The 23,111-nt window shown below is 40.4% G+C and overlaps 3 protein-coding genes across 8 annotated transcripts in view; all 3 read left to right on the top strand.

The window, feature by feature from the left end:
* The window catches only part of LOC139106629 (uncharacterized), a 55,277-nt gene extending 47,433 nt beyond the window's left edge, over positions 1-7,844 (top strand). For 4 of the 6 annotated variants that reach the window (XM_070663544.1, XM_070663542.1, XM_070663541.1 and 1 more), the window contains 4 exons: positions 818-1,132; positions 1,556-1,801; positions 6,328-6,461; positions 6,648-7,844. In XM_070663544.1, coding sequence (XP_070519645.1) covers positions 818-1,132; positions 1,556-1,801; positions 6,328-6,461; positions 6,648-6,837 — 885 coding nt within the window. In that variant the 3' untranslated portion in view covers positions 6,838-7,844. Of the gene's footprint in view, positions 1-817; positions 1,133-1,555; positions 1,802-2,900; positions 5,978-6,327; positions 6,462-6,647 lie in introns of those variants that run through there. The other 2 variants (XM_070663545.1, XM_070663546.1) reach the window with 2 other exon arrangements.
* A 135-nt stretch (positions 7,845-7,979) lies between these two features.
* Positions 7,980-9,820, top strand: LOC139106636 (copper homeostasis protein cutC homolog). Its single transcript, XM_070663563.1, has one exon. The coding sequence runs from the start codon at positions 8,783-8,785 to the stop codon at positions 9,506-9,508; it is 726 nt and encodes a 241-aa protein (XP_070519664.1). The 5' UTR covers positions 7,980-8,782; the 3' UTR covers positions 9,509-9,820.
* Positions 9,821-12,389: 2,569 nt separating this feature from the next.
* The window catches only part of Snu (ABC-type transporter snustorr), a 51,040-nt gene continuing 40,318 nt past the window's right edge, over positions 12,390-23,111 (top strand). The window contains exons 1-2 of the mRNA XM_070663461.1: positions 12,390-12,685; positions 17,311-17,558. Coding sequence (XP_070519562.1) covers positions 17,473-17,558 — 86 coding nt within the window. The 5' untranslated portion in view covers positions 12,390-12,685; positions 17,311-17,472. The remainder of the gene's footprint in view (positions 12,686-17,310; positions 17,559-23,111) is intronic.

A 23,111-nucleotide genomic window follows, 5' to 3' on the forward strand; every position in this document is an offset into this window, starting at 1 on the left:
ATGCAAGTGTTCATTTATTTAGTTCTGTTGCACGACTTCTCTGTTTTTAATGATTTTTTTTTTTTTTTTTAAAAGCACGTTAATTTTTAATTTTTTTTTTTTTTTATTATTAATTTCGTTTATATTATTTGAGTGTAATCGTGCTCCTTCGATATTTTATGTAAAATTTTCGGAAATATGTATATTGAGCTTAGATCTGTCTTTACGGTATATAATATTTTTTGATTAAAAAAACAAGTCTGTGTCTCTACCGAAGATTTGTGTAGTCGCGCCACCCACGTTTGAGACCCTTCGCGTTGACTCATGCCGGATACGGTTAGGTAAAAAGAAACATTTCGGTCGTCGATCTCGATTTTATCTGAATCCGCCGGCGATGCATCACGGCCGAAATATTCGGTTCAAAATTATCGAGCGGTAAACAACGCACGCGAGGTCCGTTCTTTTTCGCCCGTCTGTCCTTGCCGGCTTAGCTCTTCACGAATTTTAGATTAGCAATTACGCAGAAGATAAAATATACAGCGAAGTTACATTTAAAATAAATTCCGGATTAACGACCTCGAAACGAGGTAGATTTGTATAAATAATCCAATTGCAGTTATTAATGCTTAATAAATAAAAGTAATTATTAAAATAAGCTTGATAATACTCGATAAGTAAAGTATTATTTCATATTTTTAATTAAAAGACTGTTTTATTTAAAAACGCGTTACGCGAAAAGTTTTATTAACATTGAGATTGGGTTCACTGAAATTAGATCGAGTTATAAATTTTTACGTATTTTATTACGTATTAACGAATGTGAATTTTTTTTTCGCAGATGAACTCACCGGATCGCGAGATTTACCGCGATCCAGATGTGGTCCGAGCCGACGACAGAGTAGACGAGGTGGTACACACGGACACAGCGAGAAAGATGCTGTCTATTTTCCGGCAAATGGAGGAAAACGCGTGCAAGGAGGAGCTGCCGGAGGGCCCGAAGCCCTTGAAACGTTTCACGCCACCGCCCGAGGACAAATTCGCTAAAGCGACGGCCTCGGACTCGGACGAGGGAGAAGACGAAGACGGCGAGGAATCCGACGGTGACGAAAGCGCCGAAGACAGGGATCCCAACTACGTTCGCGCCTCCGACAAGGTTCGTATCCCGCGCGAATGACCCTTTCGTTGGTCTCTCTTTAATTCCTATTTGAAAAGTCTTCGCGCCTCAAGCGCGTAATTTCCGGCGGCCTAATTAGCGAACAAATAAGACCCGGAGTTTCGAAAGGAAACCTAAAAGCGGCGTGTCTCTCTTATAGAAATTTCCAAATTAGTACTGCCAAGTATTGTAGATACAAAAAATTTCCACGTCTAAGTATTCGAAGCATTGCTGTGAACTACTGTATTACTTCGGCAGTATTAATTTACGATTTTCAAGGGTTAATAAAAAGTCGGCGCGAATCCGCGCCGGGGTCGTTGCGCCCGCGCGCGAATTTCGGGTAAAGCGGACCCTTCAACGCGGCCCTTCAACGCGGCTACACCCGACAATTAACAGAATTCCTCCGCTCGTTATGGGGCTCAGGTGGAAGACGAGTTCCTGAAGCAGGCGCAAAACGCGGCGCGCGCCAAGACCCTGCGCGCCAAGTTCGAGCACTGGGAGGAGACCGACGGCAAGGTGAGCAGTCACCACGTTGCCGAAATGGAGATGGCCCAGGGCGAGCAGTCCAGCATAGAGTCCGCGAGCAGCCTCAGGGCCCGTTTCGAGTCCCTGGGTTCGCAGGCGAACGAGTCGCCGCGCGCGGCGAAGGTCAAAGTCAACCGATTTGTGGTAAGTACGTCTTTTCGGTTCGCACAACCGTCGTTTATCTAATTTTTACCCTTTTCTCTGCATCCAATTGGCCACCCCGTGTCACCATTTTTTTTTTAAATTTTCCATTACGCACTGATTACATATTGGAAAACACACATTTCTTTTTTTTATTTCTTTTATCGTAACAATCGCTTCTGTGATTTGACACGTTTGTTCGTATTAATCGGGAATTTGAAGGATCGCCTTTCCCGACGAATATCCCCCTTGTGTTTATGAATGATTCGCATTGTAAAGTACGTGCATGGAGTGATTTTTCATCGTTGTGTGCTTCCGTTTTAAACTTGTAAGTGTATTTTATTCGTCGGCGGCGGCGTTTGCATTGCGTCAGAAATTTCAAAACGAACGATAAACTATAATATTGTATGTAATGTTTTTCATAATATAATTAATATTTTATTTTAATTAATAAATTTCATTATTCCATTCAACGTCTCAACGCGATTCAAACGCCGCTTGAAAAAATGCACGACCGAGATTTTATTGTATTTTACTTTATTTTATACGGCTCGCTTTTAACTAGGATTTATTTTTACGAAAGCGACATTTGTTGCTTGTGTAATTTAATGCGTCAATTTTTCGTTTCGTGGATTTTACGTTTAATGAAGTCGACGAATACAAATTCATATTCAATCTATATTATGATAATTATTTACACGCCGTTCTTTTTTTTTTTTTTTTTTTAATTAATCGTTAAAAATATATTATTACAATTTTCCACGGAACTAATTAAATCCTACGTGCAAGCGCTGATACTTTTAGTTATTTTTATTCCTGATTATTATGTTATTTTATTAATTTTTACTAATACTGATTATATTATTATTATTATTATTATTATTATTATTATAAGCATGATTAATGTGATTACATACGCATATATATTCTTTTCTTATTATTATTTTTTTTTTAATTGTGGTGTCACTGTTTTAAGACATTAATTCTTTCTTTCTCCTCGTTTGAAATCTGCCTGCGACATTTTGGCCGAAGTCCCGCTTGTGTCGTGTAATAACGTAAAGTGGCAGTAACAAAAATTAAGTCTTCTTTTTGTGACGCGAAGCAGTAAAGGAGAAAGAGAAAGAGAGAGAAAAAGAGAGAGACGGAGGAGGTGCACCTGGATTAATTCGATTACGAGGACGGGAGGAGAGAAGAGGAGAAGACGGCAAAGGAAGAGCGCCATTGGGACGTCCATGATGAAAGGTTTTTCTTCGATCCCACGTGCGTTGGACAACGGCGATAAAGTAATTCGGTTATTGCGTCGATTGCTGTAACGAACTTGCGTTTTTTCTTGGGGGATAAACTCCGAACATCTCCGGCGTTTCGCGGGTACTCGACTGTATCATACGTTACGCGTTAATATATCACTGCATCGTGAGGATTCGCGCGATCGCCGGAGCCGTCGAGCGTTTCGCGCGATTGCCAATTAGAAAGGAAGACGTGTGCCGAGAGAAAGAGAGAGAGGAAAAAGAAGAAAAAAAAAAAGAAAAAAAAAAGATCAGTTCCAGACAGATGGCGAAGTCCCGTTGACCGCGACATGCTGAGTCACGAGGGAAAAAAGCCGCGCGGGGAATTTAATACACATATTGATCCGCGGATTACGAAAGCTTTGGAAAAAAAATAGAAAAAAAAAAAAAAGAAATGCTCATCTGTCAATCGTTACTTTTCACAAAGCTCCGCGTGGAGAAATAATTCGGGAAAGTTTCACTGCACGAGAGTCGTGCTTGATCGTAGAGCCGCGGTTCTGGCATTCGTCGCGCTGAAACGCTCGACTTGCTCTTATAATTGTAACGATATATTTGTAACAAAACAGAGAGAGAATTTTATTATCTGCTAATTTACTTTGTCTATAAAAGACGTCCGTCTTTGCGTCGCGCGTACGTTAGGTTTCTTGCCACGAGGGCTTCTTCGGTCATGAGAAACGAGACTCTTCCGCCAGCGTACGCGCGACGACGTTGGGATCTGTAAAACGCAAGATGGACTCGCATTCGAGCAGCGAAATTCGTAACGATGCGCATTTAATCCTTCGTAATTTAATTAGGATTAAATTGGATTGCCAGGTACACCAGCTATTTGAGTAGTTCAAGGATGCGAGACTAAATAGCCGGATGATAAAATATCTCGAGTGATCTAGGCGATAAATTATTTTGATATTCTTAGCTCCGAATTTTATGCCATTATCTATGATACATTATCATTTGTTGATTAATTAAAAATTCTAATATTGTTGAATAAGCGCGATTGGGCATTATGGTATTATAGATTTTTATCGAAGATCGTTGCGAGCGATTACTAATGACTATGTAGGGTGCTGAACTTTATTGGATTCGATTCGAACGGACCCGAGAGACTTCGCGATCGATGCAATCCCTACGTATCTTTATTTTCTTTTTTATATGTGTAAGTGATACGTTTTGTTTTGTCTTTTTTTTTCTTTTTTTAATACTCTGAATAATTATTAAAAATTAAAACAAGGATGATCACAAATCTAATATAAATTATTGAATTTTGATTGTGTATAAAAAAATGTTAAGCGAATGTGAAATTAATAGAAAATGATGAACAATTTTGTTTTATTGATATCGACGCACGCGTGTGAAGTAATAGGATAAGATTATAACTTTTATATAAATTTCAGACGAGATTAGAACTTGTGTATTAAATTAAAAAAAAAAAAGAATTTTCTTTAATAGCAGATTAATTTAGAAATTGTATAAATTTCAATAACAGATGTAATTAGAGATAAGAACTTCTGTTCGTTCGCATCGTTACGAATTTTCCTCTAGAACCTTAGAGTCTTTAAACCTCTAATTTTCGTAAGTGCCAAGCTTTTCGTTGTGAATGAGGCGAGAGACAGAATAAGAGCGCGAAAGAGAAGTAAGTGCGTGAGAGTGGTAAGTGATAAGCGAAAGGTGACTCCTCGAGTTTCACGTGAGGGATGAGGACCTGAGGAAATCATTTGAACGAAGCGAAAGGAAGCGTAGGGCACTGTCGAGGTGTCCTCGGGCCGATTAGCGGCTAGGACCACAGCTATTTCGATCGCTTTTACAAATTTCGAGTCTTTTTACAGCTTAGCGCGATGGCGCGGTAGATTTTTATACTCCCGTGAAGAAAAAGATAATTAAAAATAAAAATAAAAGCGACAGATTCGTTCTCGTGTCGTCGCGTTCGAGCTCCCGCATTTGTACTCAAACGACTAAGGCACTTCGCGAACGCGCGAATGTATCGTGTATTTGAATACCTAAGCATCTGTGCAATACGAAAAAAAAAAAAACAACTACGTATTTGTTATTTTACAATGAAAAATGAAAGTGCAAGTATAATGTTGAGCTTGATTGTATCATAAATCTCGACACACTGCGCGTTGTTTCTTGTGAGTAAAATGTTCTCTCGTCGGTGGCCTTATCGTTTTTCGTTCCGTCGCGTTTATTTCAATTTTTTTTTTCTTCAATATTTTTCGTACGAAATATCGCGTTTTTGTACGAGCAGCACGGAGACGCGAGGGACTTCGCTGAAGCGTCAGAGTCGAAGTCGAAGGGTCCACATTTGGGGAGAGAGCATCGTACGAACTTTTCGGACGCGTCCGAGTCCAAAGCCCGCGTCGGACTGGAGATTAAGATTGAAACTGGACCGGTGTTCGACGTGTCGAGGTAAAATACCGAACCGAATGTTAATTTTCTCTCCTCCGACCGGTCGGACACCAGGTCAGTTTCAGTCCCGAGCGAGATTGGGGAAAGATCGAAAATTTATATTCTCGACAGCGAACAATTCTTCCCGTCTTCCGTATTTTTTTTTCTTTTTTTTTCTTTTTTTTTTCACTTTGTGCAATAAATAGCTTCCGTTGCGAATACGAATTGCAAACTTGTTTGAGTGATTCAGCGCGATCTGTAACGCCGAGCTGATTCTAAGTTTGCGGGAGATCCGCTCCGCCGACCAGGACGTCGGCGTGATCCCGCGTGACACAAATTGCGAGTCCTCGTTAACGGCCTCTCGAGTTCTTCTGATTTGTATAGCGTAGGTAGATAATACTAGTTTTACCGCGTCCCTCGGCGCGTAATTTCTATTGGTGTATAACGATCTTGTTCTGTTTACCTTTCACGTGTAACATTTATTACGATAATACACAAGTGATGAAATGAAGCGGTGCCGAGTCTGACTCGCTTTTCTAACGAAGGGCGAAGAGACCTCCTGGTGCATGGCCGCCCTCGTGGAAGTTCTCAAATTAGTCCCGTCAAAGGAATCTCAAAAATCACTTATTTCGAACATTAAAACACACAACGCCTTTAATACTCGAAATAAGTAATTTTTCAAGCTGTACTCGGCCGTGTTAATTTGGCAACTTCAACAAGGGCTCTTTCTCAATTCACACTCCTTTCGAAGCGTCTCTCCTCACACACAGCCAGTCACACGTTCGGCAAATCGCGAGTCTTTGACGGTAATCGCGGCGCGTTTGTCATATCATTTTCTTTTCTGACGCAACAATCGTGCAGGAGATCCAGACGACCTGCGCGGAGGTCTGCGAAAGCTGCGAGAAGAAGGTCTACCCTCTGGAGAAGGTCGAGACGAATAACAAAATTTTCCACAAGCAGTGCTTCCGGTGTCTTCAGTGCAATTGTATTTTAAGGTAACGAGAAAAGATATCCGTTTACGAGCTTTTACATCAATGACTCCGCGTAAAAATAAAGATTCAAGAGTTACAGTCGCTATCTACTTTCCATGAGCTTCTTAATTTTCGTTTTACGAAAGCGGGAAAATTATTTTTTTTTTTTCTTTCTTTAATTTAGTACTCATGAAATAATTGTTTTAACAGGATGGACTCCTTCACCTTGAACAACGGCAAGCTGTACTGCATCCCGCACTTCAAGCAGCTTTTCATCACGCGGGGCAACTACGACGAGGGCTTCGGCGTCGACCCGCACAAGAACAAGTGGGCGACAACGAACTCGAGCAACTCGACGAGCCCGTCACCGATCGCGGTCGTCTCGAACGGCGATCTTTGATTCCCCAGGTCTCCCCCTTCGGTCCCTCTCTCGCTATACATCGCTGTCAAATCTTAGTTGAATTCACGGACAGATCTGGGACCGAGAACCCGAAGAGAGTCCCTCTCGCAAGTACGTCATGGGGTGGATGTCAATTACCAACAGGGCACGATATCCTTCGCGATCGCGAGCCTTACGAAAGTTCTTAAATCGATACTGCCAAGTGAACGGCGAAAAATCACTTACTCCGAGCATTGAAATAATTATCGTATGGTATTTTAATACTCAAAATAAATTTCTCAAGTACTTTTAACACTCGAAGTAAGCGATTTTCAGGATTAATTTGGCGCTTTTAATTTGGGAACTTCTGTAAGGGGATTCCCCCTCGTGAACAGCAGGTCGGAACGCGATGATTACAACAAATTGTATATTTTTATTACGTTGCTCTCGCGTAATTGTATATTTAACGGTAATTGGAATTTATCGTGTTGATCGGAGACTCGTGGAAACGGTCTCTGCACGCGGAAATAACTTCGCGTTTGTACGAATCTGCCTTTTTTCTTCTCTTTCTTATTATTATTATTTTTTTTGTTTTCTTAAATCTTGCCACGCCGAACAAATTGATTAAAATGGGCAAACGGACGCGCTGTAATTTTTTTCCCCCTGGCTGCTCGCAGATCGCGAATGCAAATACGATTTAAGTTAAATTGCGCCGAAGTACATTCCAAAATTAATAATGAAACGCTGAAGAGTCGTGGAGATTCTGACACCGCGATGTGTGCTACGGAATATCGTCTCAATTCGAAATCCCATTCGCCGATTTCCAAATTCGCTTGATATTTGTTACTATTATTATTTTATTGATTTTATTATTATTATTATATTATAATTATTATTAATATTATTTGCGTGCGCCGCACTTGGTATTATTTTATTATATATGTTGTATAATACAATATTGCATTACGCTTCATGAATCTTGTATCCGAACCTGTCCCTCAATAAATAAGAATTTTATACGTCCACATTTATTATGTAATCCTATATAAATTTCCATTAGTCGGCTAGAAACGTGACTTGCATTACTAAAGCCGGAAGCCTCGCAATAACATTTATATCAATACCAATTAAATTATTACCGACTCGACTAACTATAAATATGATAATCGCCAACTAAAAAAAAAAAAAGGAAAAAATATTTTTCACGCCTAGCTTTATTTTTAGCTACTGTAAAAAAAAATAAATAAAAAAAAAAAAAAAAAGAGTTGACAGCTAATTAGCTTTGAATTCTTTGTTTCCGTCGCAATAATGTTAAATCAGTAGATATAACGAGGCTGTTTGCAGTTATTATTATCGCAGATATCGTTATCATCGCGCGTCGCGAGAATGTGATATAGATGGCGAGACTCACGCTAAACATTCCAGAAGCATCGGGCAACCATATTTAATGCCGAGGTCGTCTCTCGGTGGAGTGTCGCGTGGGTCTGGCAAATATCTGTCGAGCGGTTGCATTTCATATGTATACTTTAATGCATATGTGTACGGAATTTTATCGTCGGGCAACCTTTAACTAGTTAAAACTAAGAATATATGAATGAGAGTAAAATAATACGCGGAGCACTGCTGGTGTGCAGCAATCTACAATACAAAGAAACCACTTCAAGATATATCGAAGCTGAATTAATTACGCTGATCAGAGGCAAGTTAATTTTTTTATTCGTTACAATTATCCGTAAAGTAAAAAAAATATTATTAGTCTATAAATAATTCCTATTTCCTTCAGTCGATAATCAGTTTGGGAAACTTTGTCATATACTGTTTTGTCAGCACACGATGTAACTTTTAAGTATAAATAATTTTCCACAAATTACGGTATTAACTTTATGGAAAATTTTATTTCAATTTTTTTTAGAGACAAAAGCATTAGTTAAAATAGAGATATTTTACTTTCTTTATTTATTTATAGATGGAAATCTGTATCGATTCTATAGAATCGGCTAGAAACGCGGTGGACGGCGGCGCCAGCAGGCTGGAAGTTTGCTCGGCGTTATCAGAGGGTGGTTTAACGCCCAGCCCCGGTCTGATTAATCAAATACAAACCTTCGCGACAATTCCGCTCTACGCCATGATCCGCGTTCGATCTGGCGACTTCGTCTACAGTACCGAGGAAATTAATGCCATGGAACTCGATTTAAAGATTCTCAAGGATCATCGCGTCGATGGGTTCGTCTTCGGCGCGTTGACGCCCGACGACGAGATCGACGTCGCTGCGTGCAAGAGAATACTTGCCGCCGCTCATCCATTACCGGTTACGTTTCATCGCGCCTTCGATCTGACGACCTACCCCCTCAAGTCAATGGACCTTCTCGACGACCTCGGCTTCGCGCGAATTCTGACGTCGGGACAAAGGAGCAGCGCCGCGGAGGGATTGGAGCTGATAAGAACCCTGGTTCTGAGAACCCGGAAGCTGACGATCATGCCTGGAGCTGGTATCACGAGGGACAACATTCGCGAGATTATTAAGTCCGGCGCTAAAGAATTCCACGCGTCGGCGAAGAAGAAGAAAATGACGGCGCGAAACGCGAACAGAATCAGGATGGGCGCTAATGAAGACGACTTTGTTAACGTAACCGACAAGGAGCTCGTGAGGGAGTTAGTTGAAATCGTTAAGAAAGAATGTGCCACCTCGTAGGCAATAAATTAGTATACGTTAGTAACTTAAAAAAAAAAAAAAAATATTTACATATTAACATATTCACAATAAAAAAAAGATATTAATTGTTTTTATTAGCAATTATTTTTTTATACTTCCATATTGCGTGAAAAAAAAACTTGATAAATTTCATAATGCAGGTATCTTTGCTGTTTTAATAAATTTATCAATCTCGCGGAGATTTCGTCGCGTGAAGATTTCGACGATGGGCAACGAAACGAGCTCCGGCCATTATGAAACAGACGCAATACACGACGATTATTCCTCAATGACGCGAAAAGTAAGGCTCTCTTACGCTTTGCACAACTGAATTCCATCGAAATATTATATAATTACGGTAACGATTTAATAAAAATAAAAAAACATAATAATAATAAAAAAAAACAACGGCAGTCGCGTTACGTCACGTCGGATCTCACGGACAATTAATCGCGAGCCTTGCTTCGTTCGAGAAGAAATGTTAAAACTGCAAATCCTTTTCTTTTCACGCAAGGGGTCTATTTTATTTTGTCAATTACGTAAGCCGCATAGTGCCGCGAGAGTTGAATCGGGACTCTCAACAATATACTTATGATAATTGCTATAATTATTTCGCCGCGGCAGGAATTACTTTGCACACTGAGATTTGCATCGCGTTTACGTAATTTCGATCTCGCTGAAATCGCGACGCGTATAGGCACGATACGTGAACCAAATCGATAAGCGGCTCGTGTGCCAGTAGTGAGACGCAGTAACGAGACGTCGAGAAGATTGCGGGCACATCACGACAGGATTTATTTAAAAGATCCACGCCGATTCCGCCGCCGCCGTTTTTCTAAACGACTTTTGCGACCAGGGATTACTTGCATTTTCGATTAACGAGCGTTTACTAACGAGCGAATTCGCTGACGAACGTGGTCTCGGGTATTTATTTCGTGGGCCATACCGAGAGAGAGAAGTGTGTCAAGTTTAACGGCATCTCGGGCATCGTCGAGGAGAAAAAAAAAAATAATTGATTGACGTTTCTGGAATTTTTCTCGTATCACCTTCTTCCTTCTTCCCACTCGAGATGCCGAAGATAAAGCGCGTCACGCATGACATTCCGTAGAGGCGTTAGCATCAAGATGCGGGGAAAGCGGCGAGTCGAGCACTTAAAGAACCATTTTGAAACGTAAGTGAATTTATACATTTTTTTTTTTGTTTTTTCTTATTTTTTTTTTTCAAGCTTAAAGTTTGCTGCTCACGTTTCTTTGTACGCGGTGCTCGCGGTGGTTCCAGCCGGTGCGGAATGGCGGCGCAAGCGGAAGATCGCGGGGCACAGGTCCGCGCCGAGTGCACTTTCGTTTACGACACACATCCTCGGAATGCGTGTGTGCGGCGTCACCGATTCGAACGAAAGCGGCCGACGTTGACGGTGCACGTGCACGTCGGGGAGCAGGTTTCACGCACACGAGCGAGGGATACCTCAGGTGCCGCGTACGAATGGAAACCGGTCGCTCTCGCGTGTGTTTAGGCCACCGTGTACGTGTGGACGACGAGATTTCCCACCGCGTTACACACGTTCGCAGTGACATACACGATTCCGTATGCAAACGTGACATTTGATTTTTCAAAGATCGTGCACATTTTTCGATCCGCCCGAACGCGTCCCTTTCGAATCGCCCGGATTCTCCCGTTTCTTTTTATAGTAATGATCCCAGATTTATGATTCTTCGACGGACTGTGTAAAAAATCCTTAAAATGCGATATTTAATTAATTATTTTTTTTTAAACCATAATAATTTGTAAAATAAAATTAAAGCATTTAATTAAAAAAAAATAAATAAAAAAAAATTTGAAAGTCCTACAATTTGAATGGAAATTTTATTTTAATGGCAGCGTTCGAGTGTTTATGATATTTCTTATTTAAAATAACCGCACAGAGTCTTTTATATAAATGCGTATCGCTGCAAGAAACGGCCGCTTGATATAAGCGGATCAAAGATCGCTCTTATTAGTTACTACGCGTCATGTGGACAGACCGCGTATATAATTAAATATACAATTTACCTAGAAATCATGAATAAATCATACATAAATGAAATGCGTGCAGTATGCGGCAATTACGATACTTGTTATTAATGCAAATAAAAGTGCTTATATAATGCAACTGCGGTTCGAGATGCACTTATCTGGGTTAAACGTTCATCCTTGGATGTGTTTCTAGCGATGCCGCGGCTAGCTCCAGCTGGATTATCTCGAAACAATGTGCAACGTGCACGCCGGCGCTTAATCGAATTTCAGCCGAGTTAATTAAGAAATTAATTTAATTAAAAAGATCCGCAGAAAACACGCGGCGACGTCCGGCGATAAGAATTTCGCAACCGCGGCCGCTGATAATTGCAAGATGTGCCAAAAACGTCGGGCGGTCCTCTACGATTATCATTACTATCATTATTCCCTCCCCCACCCCCTCGGTGGAAAAATTTTTCTCGCGTACTTCGCGACTACGGGAACCTCCTACTTCGCGCACGAAGGAGAAAGCGAGAGCGAAGGATCCAGAGATTTAAGTTTGCAGCATCCGAGATCCGAAGACGCGACTACTTCACCCGCGTGTGTCCTTATCGATGCTATTGGATGGGCGCGAAATCGAAAACGCGAGCTCGCACAGGCGAAAGCGGAAGCTAAGGGGGCCTCTTTCTGGTATGCAAAAACCTCCCTCCTCCCTCCCCCCGGTCTCCTCCGGCAAGGTCGCCTATCTCACGTCGATATCTTCCGATTACGGCGTGCCGGGCTCTCCGAGACGAATCTTTTAATGCGCGATGCACTTGCCTGAGAGCCGGTTCGCTTCATTACGTCGGGCCGAGCGGGCAGGTAGACCGATGTCGGTCTACACCTTTCCTGCGTGTACGCGTGTCTCGAGAGAGCGTGTGTTGGAGAGGGACAACGCGCGCGCCTCCAGTCCTCCGTGTCCGTTGCTCAACCGGACTCCGCGGCGGACTCAGTGTGAGAAATACGTTCAAACCGATCGGTTGTACCGCACATCCGCGTGCCGCGCGCTGAGCTCCGGAACCCAAGCTCCTCCAGAACTGTGCGAGGCCGCGCCGAAGGAATTCCCGCGCGAGCTGACGGCAAACGGAGCTCCGAAGGGCCGCCGCGTCGAAGGGAACGAGAGTGCAACACGTCCGCCGCGGAAAGGTGCGAAAATCGGGAAAATTAGTGATAGGTCACTTCTCCGATCGCGCGGAGATTCTTAACGCACGAAAAACCTGATTTGTCCGCGTATTCGCGAAGGAAATCGCGCCCCGTCTCGCCGAAAAGGTCAAAAAGTAATTGCCCACGTTTCCGGAACTAATTGCCAAAATATTAACGCCTCCACGGTGGGATTAATATTAATAATAAAGAGAGGAATTGAGCGCGAGTCGGCGAAGTGAAGCAAGATGCTCGAAAACTGGGAATACGCGGGGAACTGAAAACACGTGAAACAAACTCGGGAGAAAGTGTACGTGCAATTTGAAATCGTGTCTACATGCTCGATACCGCGTGTTTTATTTTTGTCGGTTAATGTTAATTAATAAGTTCATCGAGGAAAAACGCGCCGGCGTAAATAAAGCATTAGGCGAAATTTTGCAAACCCGAGACGCTGGTGGTTCTATTTTCTTTTTGTTTTTTTTTTTGTTAAATTTGATCGATCGGCTTACTTTGCATATGAGAAACGAAGCGCCTCCACACATGTCCGCGCATCCGCGATATGTTTTCACGCAGAAACATATGCTGGATATTAATATCTTTGATATCTGAGAGCGCTGTCTTTAGTAAGAGCTCTGATCTCAATTCGAATGCATTACACCGCACTTTCCTACTTTCATCGCTAACCGAAAGATATTAATCTTGAGAAGACGTCTCGAAGCGAAAGGGATAACGAACCTGTTCGAAAAGTTGAGCGGAGGGAACATTTCCGACGATATTAACAAATGGATGAAGCGTAATTGAGTTAAATAATTGAAACAAACATTGAGAAAAAAAAAAAAAAAAAAAATTTTTATAAATTTTATATTCCAATAATATCAAAAAATAATTTTAAAAAATATCTACGTAAAAAGATGAATAAACTAGACTCCAGAGATTATTTTCGGCATTTAGGTGCGAACAGCTCGTAAACGCATCATTGTTCAAAATCTGCTGAGTAATGTAATTAAATATTTCTTGTGGAATTTTATTTAAGTACGGTATGTTGCGACATCGTAGATTACGTGCTTACGTATAGCTATTGGATAATGTAAATAGAAGCCCTGCGGGTATCGGGCTAATGAGTCGACGACCGCCATGATATGTTTAATCATGTACTAAGGATCGGATTATGCATCGTAAGATTGTATTTTTAATTTCTTTTTTTTTTCTTTTTCTTTTTTTTCCTTTCTTAATTCTCGCTTTTCGCGAACATTTTCAAGATCGTTGATAAAATCTCTTTTTCACGACCTATGTCTTATATCCAACGTTTTTCTGAGATTCTGGTAAATTATCAGATACTAGATAAAACACGTTTATATAACGTTAATCGTTACATTATTTTAATTAGTGCATATAATTATTAATATTAATGAATAGCATATAAATGCTCGAGATCGTAATAAAAACTGATGTCTTCTGCAAACAACAAACGTTTTTAGAGAACCAAGGCGAACAAAGAGAATTAAAATAATGTCCACTTGACGTCATGTTGACCGAGAAGTGACGTAAACTTGTTTAACGTCACGTCAGTTTATACAGAAATTTAACATTCCAAGGTAATAATAAATAATTTACAGTTTGATTATTGAAAGTACTGCTGTTTGATGTTTTTAATATTCGAACAAACTAACTATCAGTATTAATTAAGAAATACTAAATTCTCTTATTTTAAACATTAAAAGCGCGCCAAATAATTAATTATAACTATTAAATTAAATTTTTTACAGAAGAAACCGACAAGCACGGCAGTTTTTTTATTGTTCTCCATGTTAGCGTTAATCAACAAACTGCATATAAAAAGACAAATAATTTTGATTTACTTGCGCGTGTATATAAAGTCTTATGCATGTTTTGAGAGAAAATATTGAATGACAACGTTCGACTGAATCGTCGAAGTTCGAAGTCGAATTTAATAACGCGTGCTTATTTTTCTTCCGCGATGATTTCCGCGCGATTTGCTTGATAATAGCGCACTAATAGATCGTCGTCTAATTGTTCGCGATGATCTTACACGCCGTGTCGCGTGAGGAGAATAATGCATTCGCTTTGGTAGCACGTGCGAGTATTTTCTCGGGTTGCACACGCTGTGTCCCCCGCTTGAGCGATAAGAACAATCGCAAAAGGAATCGCGCGTTTCCCTGTCGCTAATTGTATTTAAAAACATCATACGCAACAAGAAACATCGATAAATCAAACATTAATTATTTTGCAAAATTTTGTTTGAAATTAAATTGCTTTTTATCGCAAAAAGAAAAAGAAAGAAGAGAAAAAAAAATGTCCATTATTTTGCGGTTTAACTGACCTCAAAATCTAGAAAGTTATTTTAATTCTCATAAATTCTCTTTTATGGATAAAAATTGTGAGTCAACTGACGACGATCGTCGCATTCGCGCGCGATTAAAGTTCCCATTCGCTATAAATATCCATTGTGTTGTGTGGTTTGCGGCGAGGATTTCATATCCCGTGAAACTACTCTCCACTTAATCGTACGCAGACGTTCGCCGTGTATCCGCAGCCATTAGTAATATCGTACATTAATTAACCGAGCGATCGAGGCTCAGGAATGTCGCGCGGCCTTTTTGATCGGTGACCTAAAATTTTGCTTTCATGAAAGTAAGGTGTACGCCGTCACACGTGAACAATCGCGAAGATTAGTCTCATATAATAAACAAATATGACCATCGGCTAAATACATAATTGCAGCGTCTCATCAAAGTAATTATAACGTTAGCATTATAATGTTGTTAACTAAACGGACTTTTAAACGTTTTAAGAAACAATTTGAGTTAAATAGAATTACCACTTAAACTTTTAGTCAGAAATTTATCAGCTAATATTATAATAATTGTACGATAAAAAAAAATAATAATAATTTCATATAAGTAAAAAAATAATGACGAATAAAGTTTTCTGAATAAAAATAGAATCCGATTTTTGTAGCGAAATACCTAATGCCGTTCGCGGGTTATAGAAAATTTAGGTCAGACTTTTTGAAACTTTACGTTTAACACTGTGTCGACTCGATGGCTCTCCGCAATCTCGAAGAAAGGATTGACCGAAATCAGGCTTACACGCGCGAGAGTGTCTCTTATCTCGAGAGGTGGCCGGTATTTCCCGGCGCTTTCACAAAAACGTCTGGGACATTTTTCAAGCAGAAGTTGAGGCCCAGTAATATCTGGCTTCGTGCATACATACGATTCCGCCATTCAGGAGAAACGTCGATTTGTCAAGGTGAACGCGGTGCAAAGTCCTACAAAATTCCTGCGACGTTAAGTCTCTAACCGCGCAGCAGGGAGTCAATTCTCTTTCTCTCTCTTTCTGTTTTTATTCTTCTTTTTTATTATTTATCTTTTTCTCGCCACTCGCCCTCATATTTCTTTGCAATAACATCCGCCAGTAATATTTGCAAGCGGCTTGTTACGAGGACATGTTACTTAAAAATTCCCTACATGTTCATAGCTATTGCGCTGCATTGGGATAAGAACCCTGGATCTTTCGTCTCTCTCTCTCTCTTTCTCTTTTCTCAGGCTGGTTTTCCTTACGCGATTCCGCAGAGTGCAATAACATATAAAAACAAGCGAATACCAATGTAACCGCTAATGGCGAGTACATTAACGAATGAATCATTAGAAAAAATTGAGTCACTGAACACATGTCGGCGCGAAACGTAGCCATGTGCCACTAATGTGGGAGGAATCTTTGCTCTGCAGAGTCGAATGATCAAAGATCCAGCTTTGTAGGTTTTTTATATATAAAAAAAAAAAAAATACTTAATGTATTTAATTGTAAAAAAAAAATTTGCTGCGGTGATTACCGCTCGACCATTATTTAACGTCAACGTAAAGTTTTTCGCGTCGATATTCAGCGGTCTTCGGCGACCGGGTGTTTTCTGTACGCCGAGATTAAGTAACATCCATAAATGAACTGGATCAGCGCGCTCGCGATCTCTTACTTTCAATCGCCGTATCCTCCGTGACGCTCGCAGTCTCCTAACAAGCCGAGGAAAATGATCGCCGTTTCCAGCGACGGCCGCATTTTCTATTCCAGTGGCACCGACAGATCGTTATATATCACGCTTTCTTCCTAATGACCTCGAGCGTGCGCACTTCGCTCGGCCGCGATAAAGTTGCGTTTAAAGTTTCACTTTCCGTTATTGTCATGAATGAGCGTGCTCGTTAAAGCGATTGTAACCCCCACAACAAGAAAAAAAAACTTGAGATTTTTTTTTTCTAAAGTCATTAAAAAAAAAAAAAAAAAAAATTAAAAAATTATATTTTGAAAAAAGGAGAACGCAGAAAATTTGCAAAAGCGAGACTTTAGACGCAAATCAACTCCGTCTAGTATTAATTTATTTTTAAATACCTACGACGAAATAAGTAATATTTAAAAACAAATTGGAATAAAATTTTTGCCGGAGAAAGATAAACCCGAACTTTGTCGTGGCGAAAAACAAAAAAAAGAAAAGAAAAAAACAATGACGTTATTCCGAATGCACGGTGCGGTGCCGGGAATATATTATATTTAATTAGTCCGAGCGTCTTATCGAGATGCGCCACCAGCGAGCGATCTCTAATTATTCATTTAACTTTCAGCGTAACGCACGTGCCGGGTGATGTGATTTTTAACGTGGAAACAAAAGATGCACCGTCGCCGTTGAATAGAGTAGCTGAACTTTCGTGCGTGAGTTCTCGCGGATAATTCTCATCCCGCCTCAAGGCCGCCCGTGAAGTGAAACAATAGTGGAGACATTCGCCATGGATAATAAGGGATTTCAAGCCGACGATCAGATGCAGCGGGAGAAGATCAGGAAGATGTTCAGCTGGACCGACGGGCTTACCAGGTAAGTTACGCGGCGAGAGCTTGCGCGAACTCGAAAAGAGCGAAGAAAATAGGCTTCGCAAATATATTACGCCATTTTAGACATTAAAAAAAAAAATCATTATTTATGTAATCAAGTAATACTACTTAAATTATATCGCGTAAACAATTTTTTTATAACTTGTAGTTTATAAAAATTACAGATTTGCATAGGTGAGATTTCTGCTTACGAAATTTGAGTGCAATTTAAATGTTCATATTTCTTAAATATTAACATATTATTATGAGATATACATTTTTTAATACGAATGTTGAATTGAAAAATGACGCTACGAGTTGTACCGTTTGAATTGAATTTAACTTGTTGGCAGATATTTTTTTTTTTTTAATATACCTACAATACGCAAGACAGAGATCTCGCGCACGCAGACATTCGGAATTTCATTTCACAAGATCGGCTGATTACACATCGAAATTCATGTATACACACCGAGCATATTTTACGGTCCAGCGGAACTTTCTTCGGCGCGGATTTCTAAGAAAGCTCGCGGTGTTTGCGTACGCATAATCATCAAGAATCGCCGATCGTGCGATATTGCAATCTCAGTTAGGTTACGCGACACGCCAGGCGGTTCGCGGGACCGAAATCCGCGATTTCCGCAAAATTTCGCAATACGCTGCAGAAGGCATCGACGCCATGGAGGAAGTCGCGAATTCGCTTTGAATGCAAACGATCGGTTTATGATAAACAGGGTGGAGCACGTCGGCGAACATCGGTCGAAAATAAAAGAATTTCGATTTCGTGGACTTGGATTTTTTTTTTCTTGCAAACAATTTCCGTGACCTCACGCATTTATTTGTCAATTCACCGGCGAGATTCGATCGAATCCTGATTAATTTAATCGAAGATTTAATCGGGGATTAATTTAAACTCAACGGAATGTAAAGGAAGATTCCATAACAGTTTGTTTCGCACGAAACTTTTTTTTTCATCGAGTCTTCAATTAAATTAATCAAAACTCAATGTTTGAATCCGCCGATAAATGTCTTTCGAATGATTTGAAGGTGGAGCACGCCTCGAGAGCTCGCGATTAATCGAAGCGCGAGAACTCGGTTCCACGCGCGAGGTGCTCGCGAAATTCCTTTTCAGGATTTCTTCTTTTTTTCCTCTGTCTTTTTTTTTCCCCACTTTAGTTCTCGGTGTAGGAACTCACGACGAGTCCTGCGCTACTCGCTTCGTCGGCACCGAGCTCGCAATCGCGCGTGAAAGTGACCGGCAAGTGCAGCGAGAGACCGGGCCGCCGCGCTTTACCCGACTGCGGCATTGTAGTGAAAGGACAAACGCGGTCGAACGCATGCACGGTCATTACATGTAACGCATCCTCGACGTTTTTCTAGCAATCGAGAGGTTAACTTATAATATTTATCGTTAAAATTACACATCTAAAAAAAAATAAAAAAAAAACAATTTAAAAAAAAACGCGAGGAAAGTAACGTGGAGAAAAAAATTATAAACCCAAAGAAATCAAAACCGAGAGTGAATTAAATAAGAAAGGACATAACATTCAATTAAAATTTTAATTACTTCAAAGAAATTAAAATTACAAAGTTCTTTTTTTTTTTTTTTTTTGTTTAAGTAAGTTCTCATTTATTCGAGTTAATGATGAATAATAACTTGTAATAGTTAAAATATACCTCTTTTCCTAACAGTCACGTTTTTATATTGTTTCATACGTTACGCTGCGGAGATTGAGAGAGATATGTCCAGGAAGCTATTAGATGTGAGATCGGTGCGAGCAGTCTTTGTTTGACTCGGAGCTCGCGGAGCATTCTCGCTTATCTCGCCGCCTTTTAACGCATACCGGGGATCGGTTCTCTCTTATATCGCGACGGTAACGCGCGCGGAGATTCAGGAAGGTTTTAAGAGACAACACGTCGCCGGGCACGAAACGCGCCGTTGCGCAATCCGACAATGCGCGGATTATGTGACTAGGAAGTGTGAAACTCGAAACGCGCGATTTGTTCATTATTCGACCGCGGTCGCACGCAACAGATGCTGCCATTTCGAGTGTCATCCGAGGCATAAAATTGCCGCGCATTTTCACCGGCGATTGTTATGCGCCGAGCGTGATGCCTTGGCGTGACGGCAATTTTCAGCAATTATTCACCCGATAACGTAAGGTTAGCTATGGAAATTTCATGCCGCGTGTTTCTATATAAAAAGGAGAAAAGGAGCATTTCTTTCGCACATATCTCGAAGACTTTTTATCTATTTAAATCGACCCCTGAACATTGTAATCTATAAAGCTTCAAAGAGTCTCTATAAGTTTCTCTTTTTGCTGCGTGCGCGTTTATTTCCTTTCATTCTTATTCAGAAACGAATGGCGTCAACGAGAGAAGACTGTCTAGCTCAAACAACTCGTACTACAAATTTAAAAATAAAAAAAATAAAAAAGGGACTAAAAAATTAATGCGCAGCAATCGTCTTTAATGATCGACGTAAGTCGTGAAGGTTTATCCGCAAGTGTATCCTCAAAGATCGAGGGTATCTGCTAAGTAATTCTTCCAAGAGATGGCACCACAACTTCACCTTCTTGAAAAGATATTAAGACTTGAATTAGCATACGCAATTTTTTTTCCTTCTCGCGTTTCGCAAATCCCTTGTAACGTCACTCGCCGACCTGTTTGTCGCCGTCGTAACGAGCGTTATTTTAATAATACTTCTATTTCGCGATTTTCCTTTCCTTTGAAATCGCCGATAATTAATCGATAAGATATTTTAATAAACTCGCATAGCTTTTTTTTTTAAAGATTAAATTTTATATATTTTTAAATTTAATTTATTCATAATAATATATGTAAGCATATAAAATATTAGATCTAAATTTTATAAATGTTATGATTCTGTTAATTAACTTAAAAATATATTGTGTTAAAGTTTTTAATTTATTCGTAAATTTTACGCGAGACGCCTTTTGCGTCTTTTGAAATAGAATAAGATATTACATTCCCTTTAATCTTTCTTCATAATGATCAGATGGGTAATTTAAAATGTAAGTAATTGTCTTAATTGCACAAAGACGCGTACAGTATTTTTTTTTTTTTCTTTACGTAGATGAAAACAACTCGAAGGCCGTGATCTTTTAAATTTCATAAGTGTCTTAATTTTTTATGATACACGAATAATTACCGTGGATAATTATTTCTACGAGTGTGTGCGCGGCGTGTTTACTTATTCATCGCTCGGCACTTTCAAGGTATCTTTTTAGCAAGCATCGCTACCATTTTCAATGTAATCTACAATATTTCTTGTCACGTCTAATGTCGGCGAGGTAAAAACCTATGAAAATACGCCGATTAATTGCTTCGCGCAATTAGGATCGCATGCTCCCGTGCAAGTTAAAGCGGGTCAATTTGGCTCTGGAAAGTGTCGGAATGACTCGGAAATGTTTATTGAAATTTATTTTCGTCAAACAAGAGTCGCTAAATTTTCTTCCCCCCCTTCTTCTTGCTAACACATTTGTTGAACGTTAAACAAGACTTTTGGTGCCGTTAATGAGCACGTCCACGATAGCTGACGTTAAAAACATCACGATCGTTTCGATTTCCTTTCTAGATTTTGCATTTTGATAAGAATCGACAAAAACGCGTCGCAAAAACATCGGAATTTTTGCACTTTGGAGAATAATTTATTCATCTTGTGTGACAATGATAAATAATGGAATGTTTTAAGGGTTTGTCGCGTAACATTAAGCGTCAGCAAATGAAAAATAACAACGACATGATTAATGGGATATAATGTGTTATTCTCGTTTCATTAATCACTTGCCAATTACACATGATTATGATACACAATGCAGAAGAGAAAGAAAAAAGTAATAACGCGTTAAATCTTGGTTAATAATTATTTAAAAAAATGTTTACTAGCCGACCCAGTAATAACAAATTTACTTAGTAAGATTTATCAAACTTGGTAAAATAAATCAAAATTAATTTACATTTTAATTAATTACAAAAATATCAAAGGCATTCAATAATATTTTTAACAAAAAATCTATGATTTTGATATCAAGTTGCAAAATGTACGCAAACATATTTTCAAATGTCAAGATCAATTCATTAGCTTATTCAATTGATTAATTAGTCACAATAATATAGATACGGCGATAAAGACGCGAGGTACGCTCTGTCGATTATTATCAATGCAATTTTTCACGCTTCAATTTGTTTAACAAACATCGACACGTCATTCGCATTTTACAAGCGCGGGTCTATCGGTGAATCAGATTAGAAAGATTACCTATCACGGCTTCGCGCTCCCGTCACGTTTCCCGAAAGTTTTCGGAACACCGGCGCGTATCGCGCGTCGCTCACGATTGCGAAACGATGAGGAGGCACGTTTTCCACCTTTCCATCTTTCTCGTTGCTCGTAAAAAAAAGATGAAAGAAAAAGTTACGAGCCACTAGAAATGCAGATGCACCCAGTGCCGAGTGCAAATGGTTTTCTTCGCGCGATCGGCGATAATCGGCGATTCAGAGAGTTCGCATCTTTACGGCCGCGTTTAATGGGGAGACGCATCTCGCTCAAGGTGATCCGCCGCGGCAGTTTAGAAGGCACCTCGCGGAGTCGGGAAAAGATATTTACGATCGAAAGATCCCGGCGCGCAGCACGAACTTTTTTTTTTCGAGGAGCGCGCCGCGCCGCCTTGGGAATCGCGCGATTTTGTTTAATTACGGACGCGCCCATTAGGTAAGTTATTACGTGAGTGAGCCCGCGGTAAGTTTCTCCTGCTCCGTTATGTCACGTATCGTTAATACTTGGTCACCGAGAAGGGAAGGTGGCATGAGGTCTCCTCAGGCCGTCCCGAGCGTCGGATCCTGAAATTTCGCACGTGGGAGAAACAGAATTCACGTATGCCCGAATATCGATGTCGCGCATCGACACGCGTACCCCTCGCCAGACGTTTGATCGCTCTTCCTGGGATTTACGTAATCCGGCGGCAGCTGGACTGACCGCTTTCACATCTACACCATGTCTTCGGCGCGTTTAGCGACCCGGTTCGCTGATAATGCCCTGACATTTTCTTATTCGCGGACATCGTCCGTTTTATCAACGCTTGTCGATCATAACTGAATCAATCGCGAAGGAAGAGAGAAAAAAAAAAAGAAAAAGAAAGGGGGAACCATCGTAGAATTAAAATTTACTTTACCAACGACAGGCCGCGTAGAAAGTCACGCCAAGGTAGATGGAAACTCACGGGTAACGTGTGATAATAAATAAGTGGACGTTAATTTTGCACGTGGAATATAAAAATACGAGAAATAGACCGCTCGCGAAAATTAAGGAAACAGGTCAAGGCTGCTCGACGCAGCGCTAAGAGCGGATGGGACGTAACACGTGCGTCGTATCGGTCTTGGGAAGACCGATCCTAGGTCTCCCAAGTAATGAGGATCGCGTGCTGTCGCTTGACCCGATAGCGATCGTGCACGCGCACCGAAGCGAGGACTTTCGCTTTTGCGCGAACGTATCTGCGAAGATGTACATACGCGGACTGGCGACACGGCTACGAACACA

Source organism: Cardiocondyla obscurior, linkage group LG11, assembly GCF_019399895.1.
Source record: "Cardiocondyla obscurior isolate alpha-2009 linkage group LG11, Cobs3.1, whole genome shotgun sequence".
Lineage (NCBI taxonomy): Eukaryota > Metazoa > Arthropoda > Insecta > Hymenoptera > Formicidae > Cardiocondyla > Cardiocondyla obscurior.

Coding starts and splice junctions, on each gene's coding strand:
- LOC139106636 (XM_070663563.1), top strand. CDS start 8,783: ATGGAAATCTGTATCGATTCTATAGAATCGGCTAGAAACGCGGTGGAC.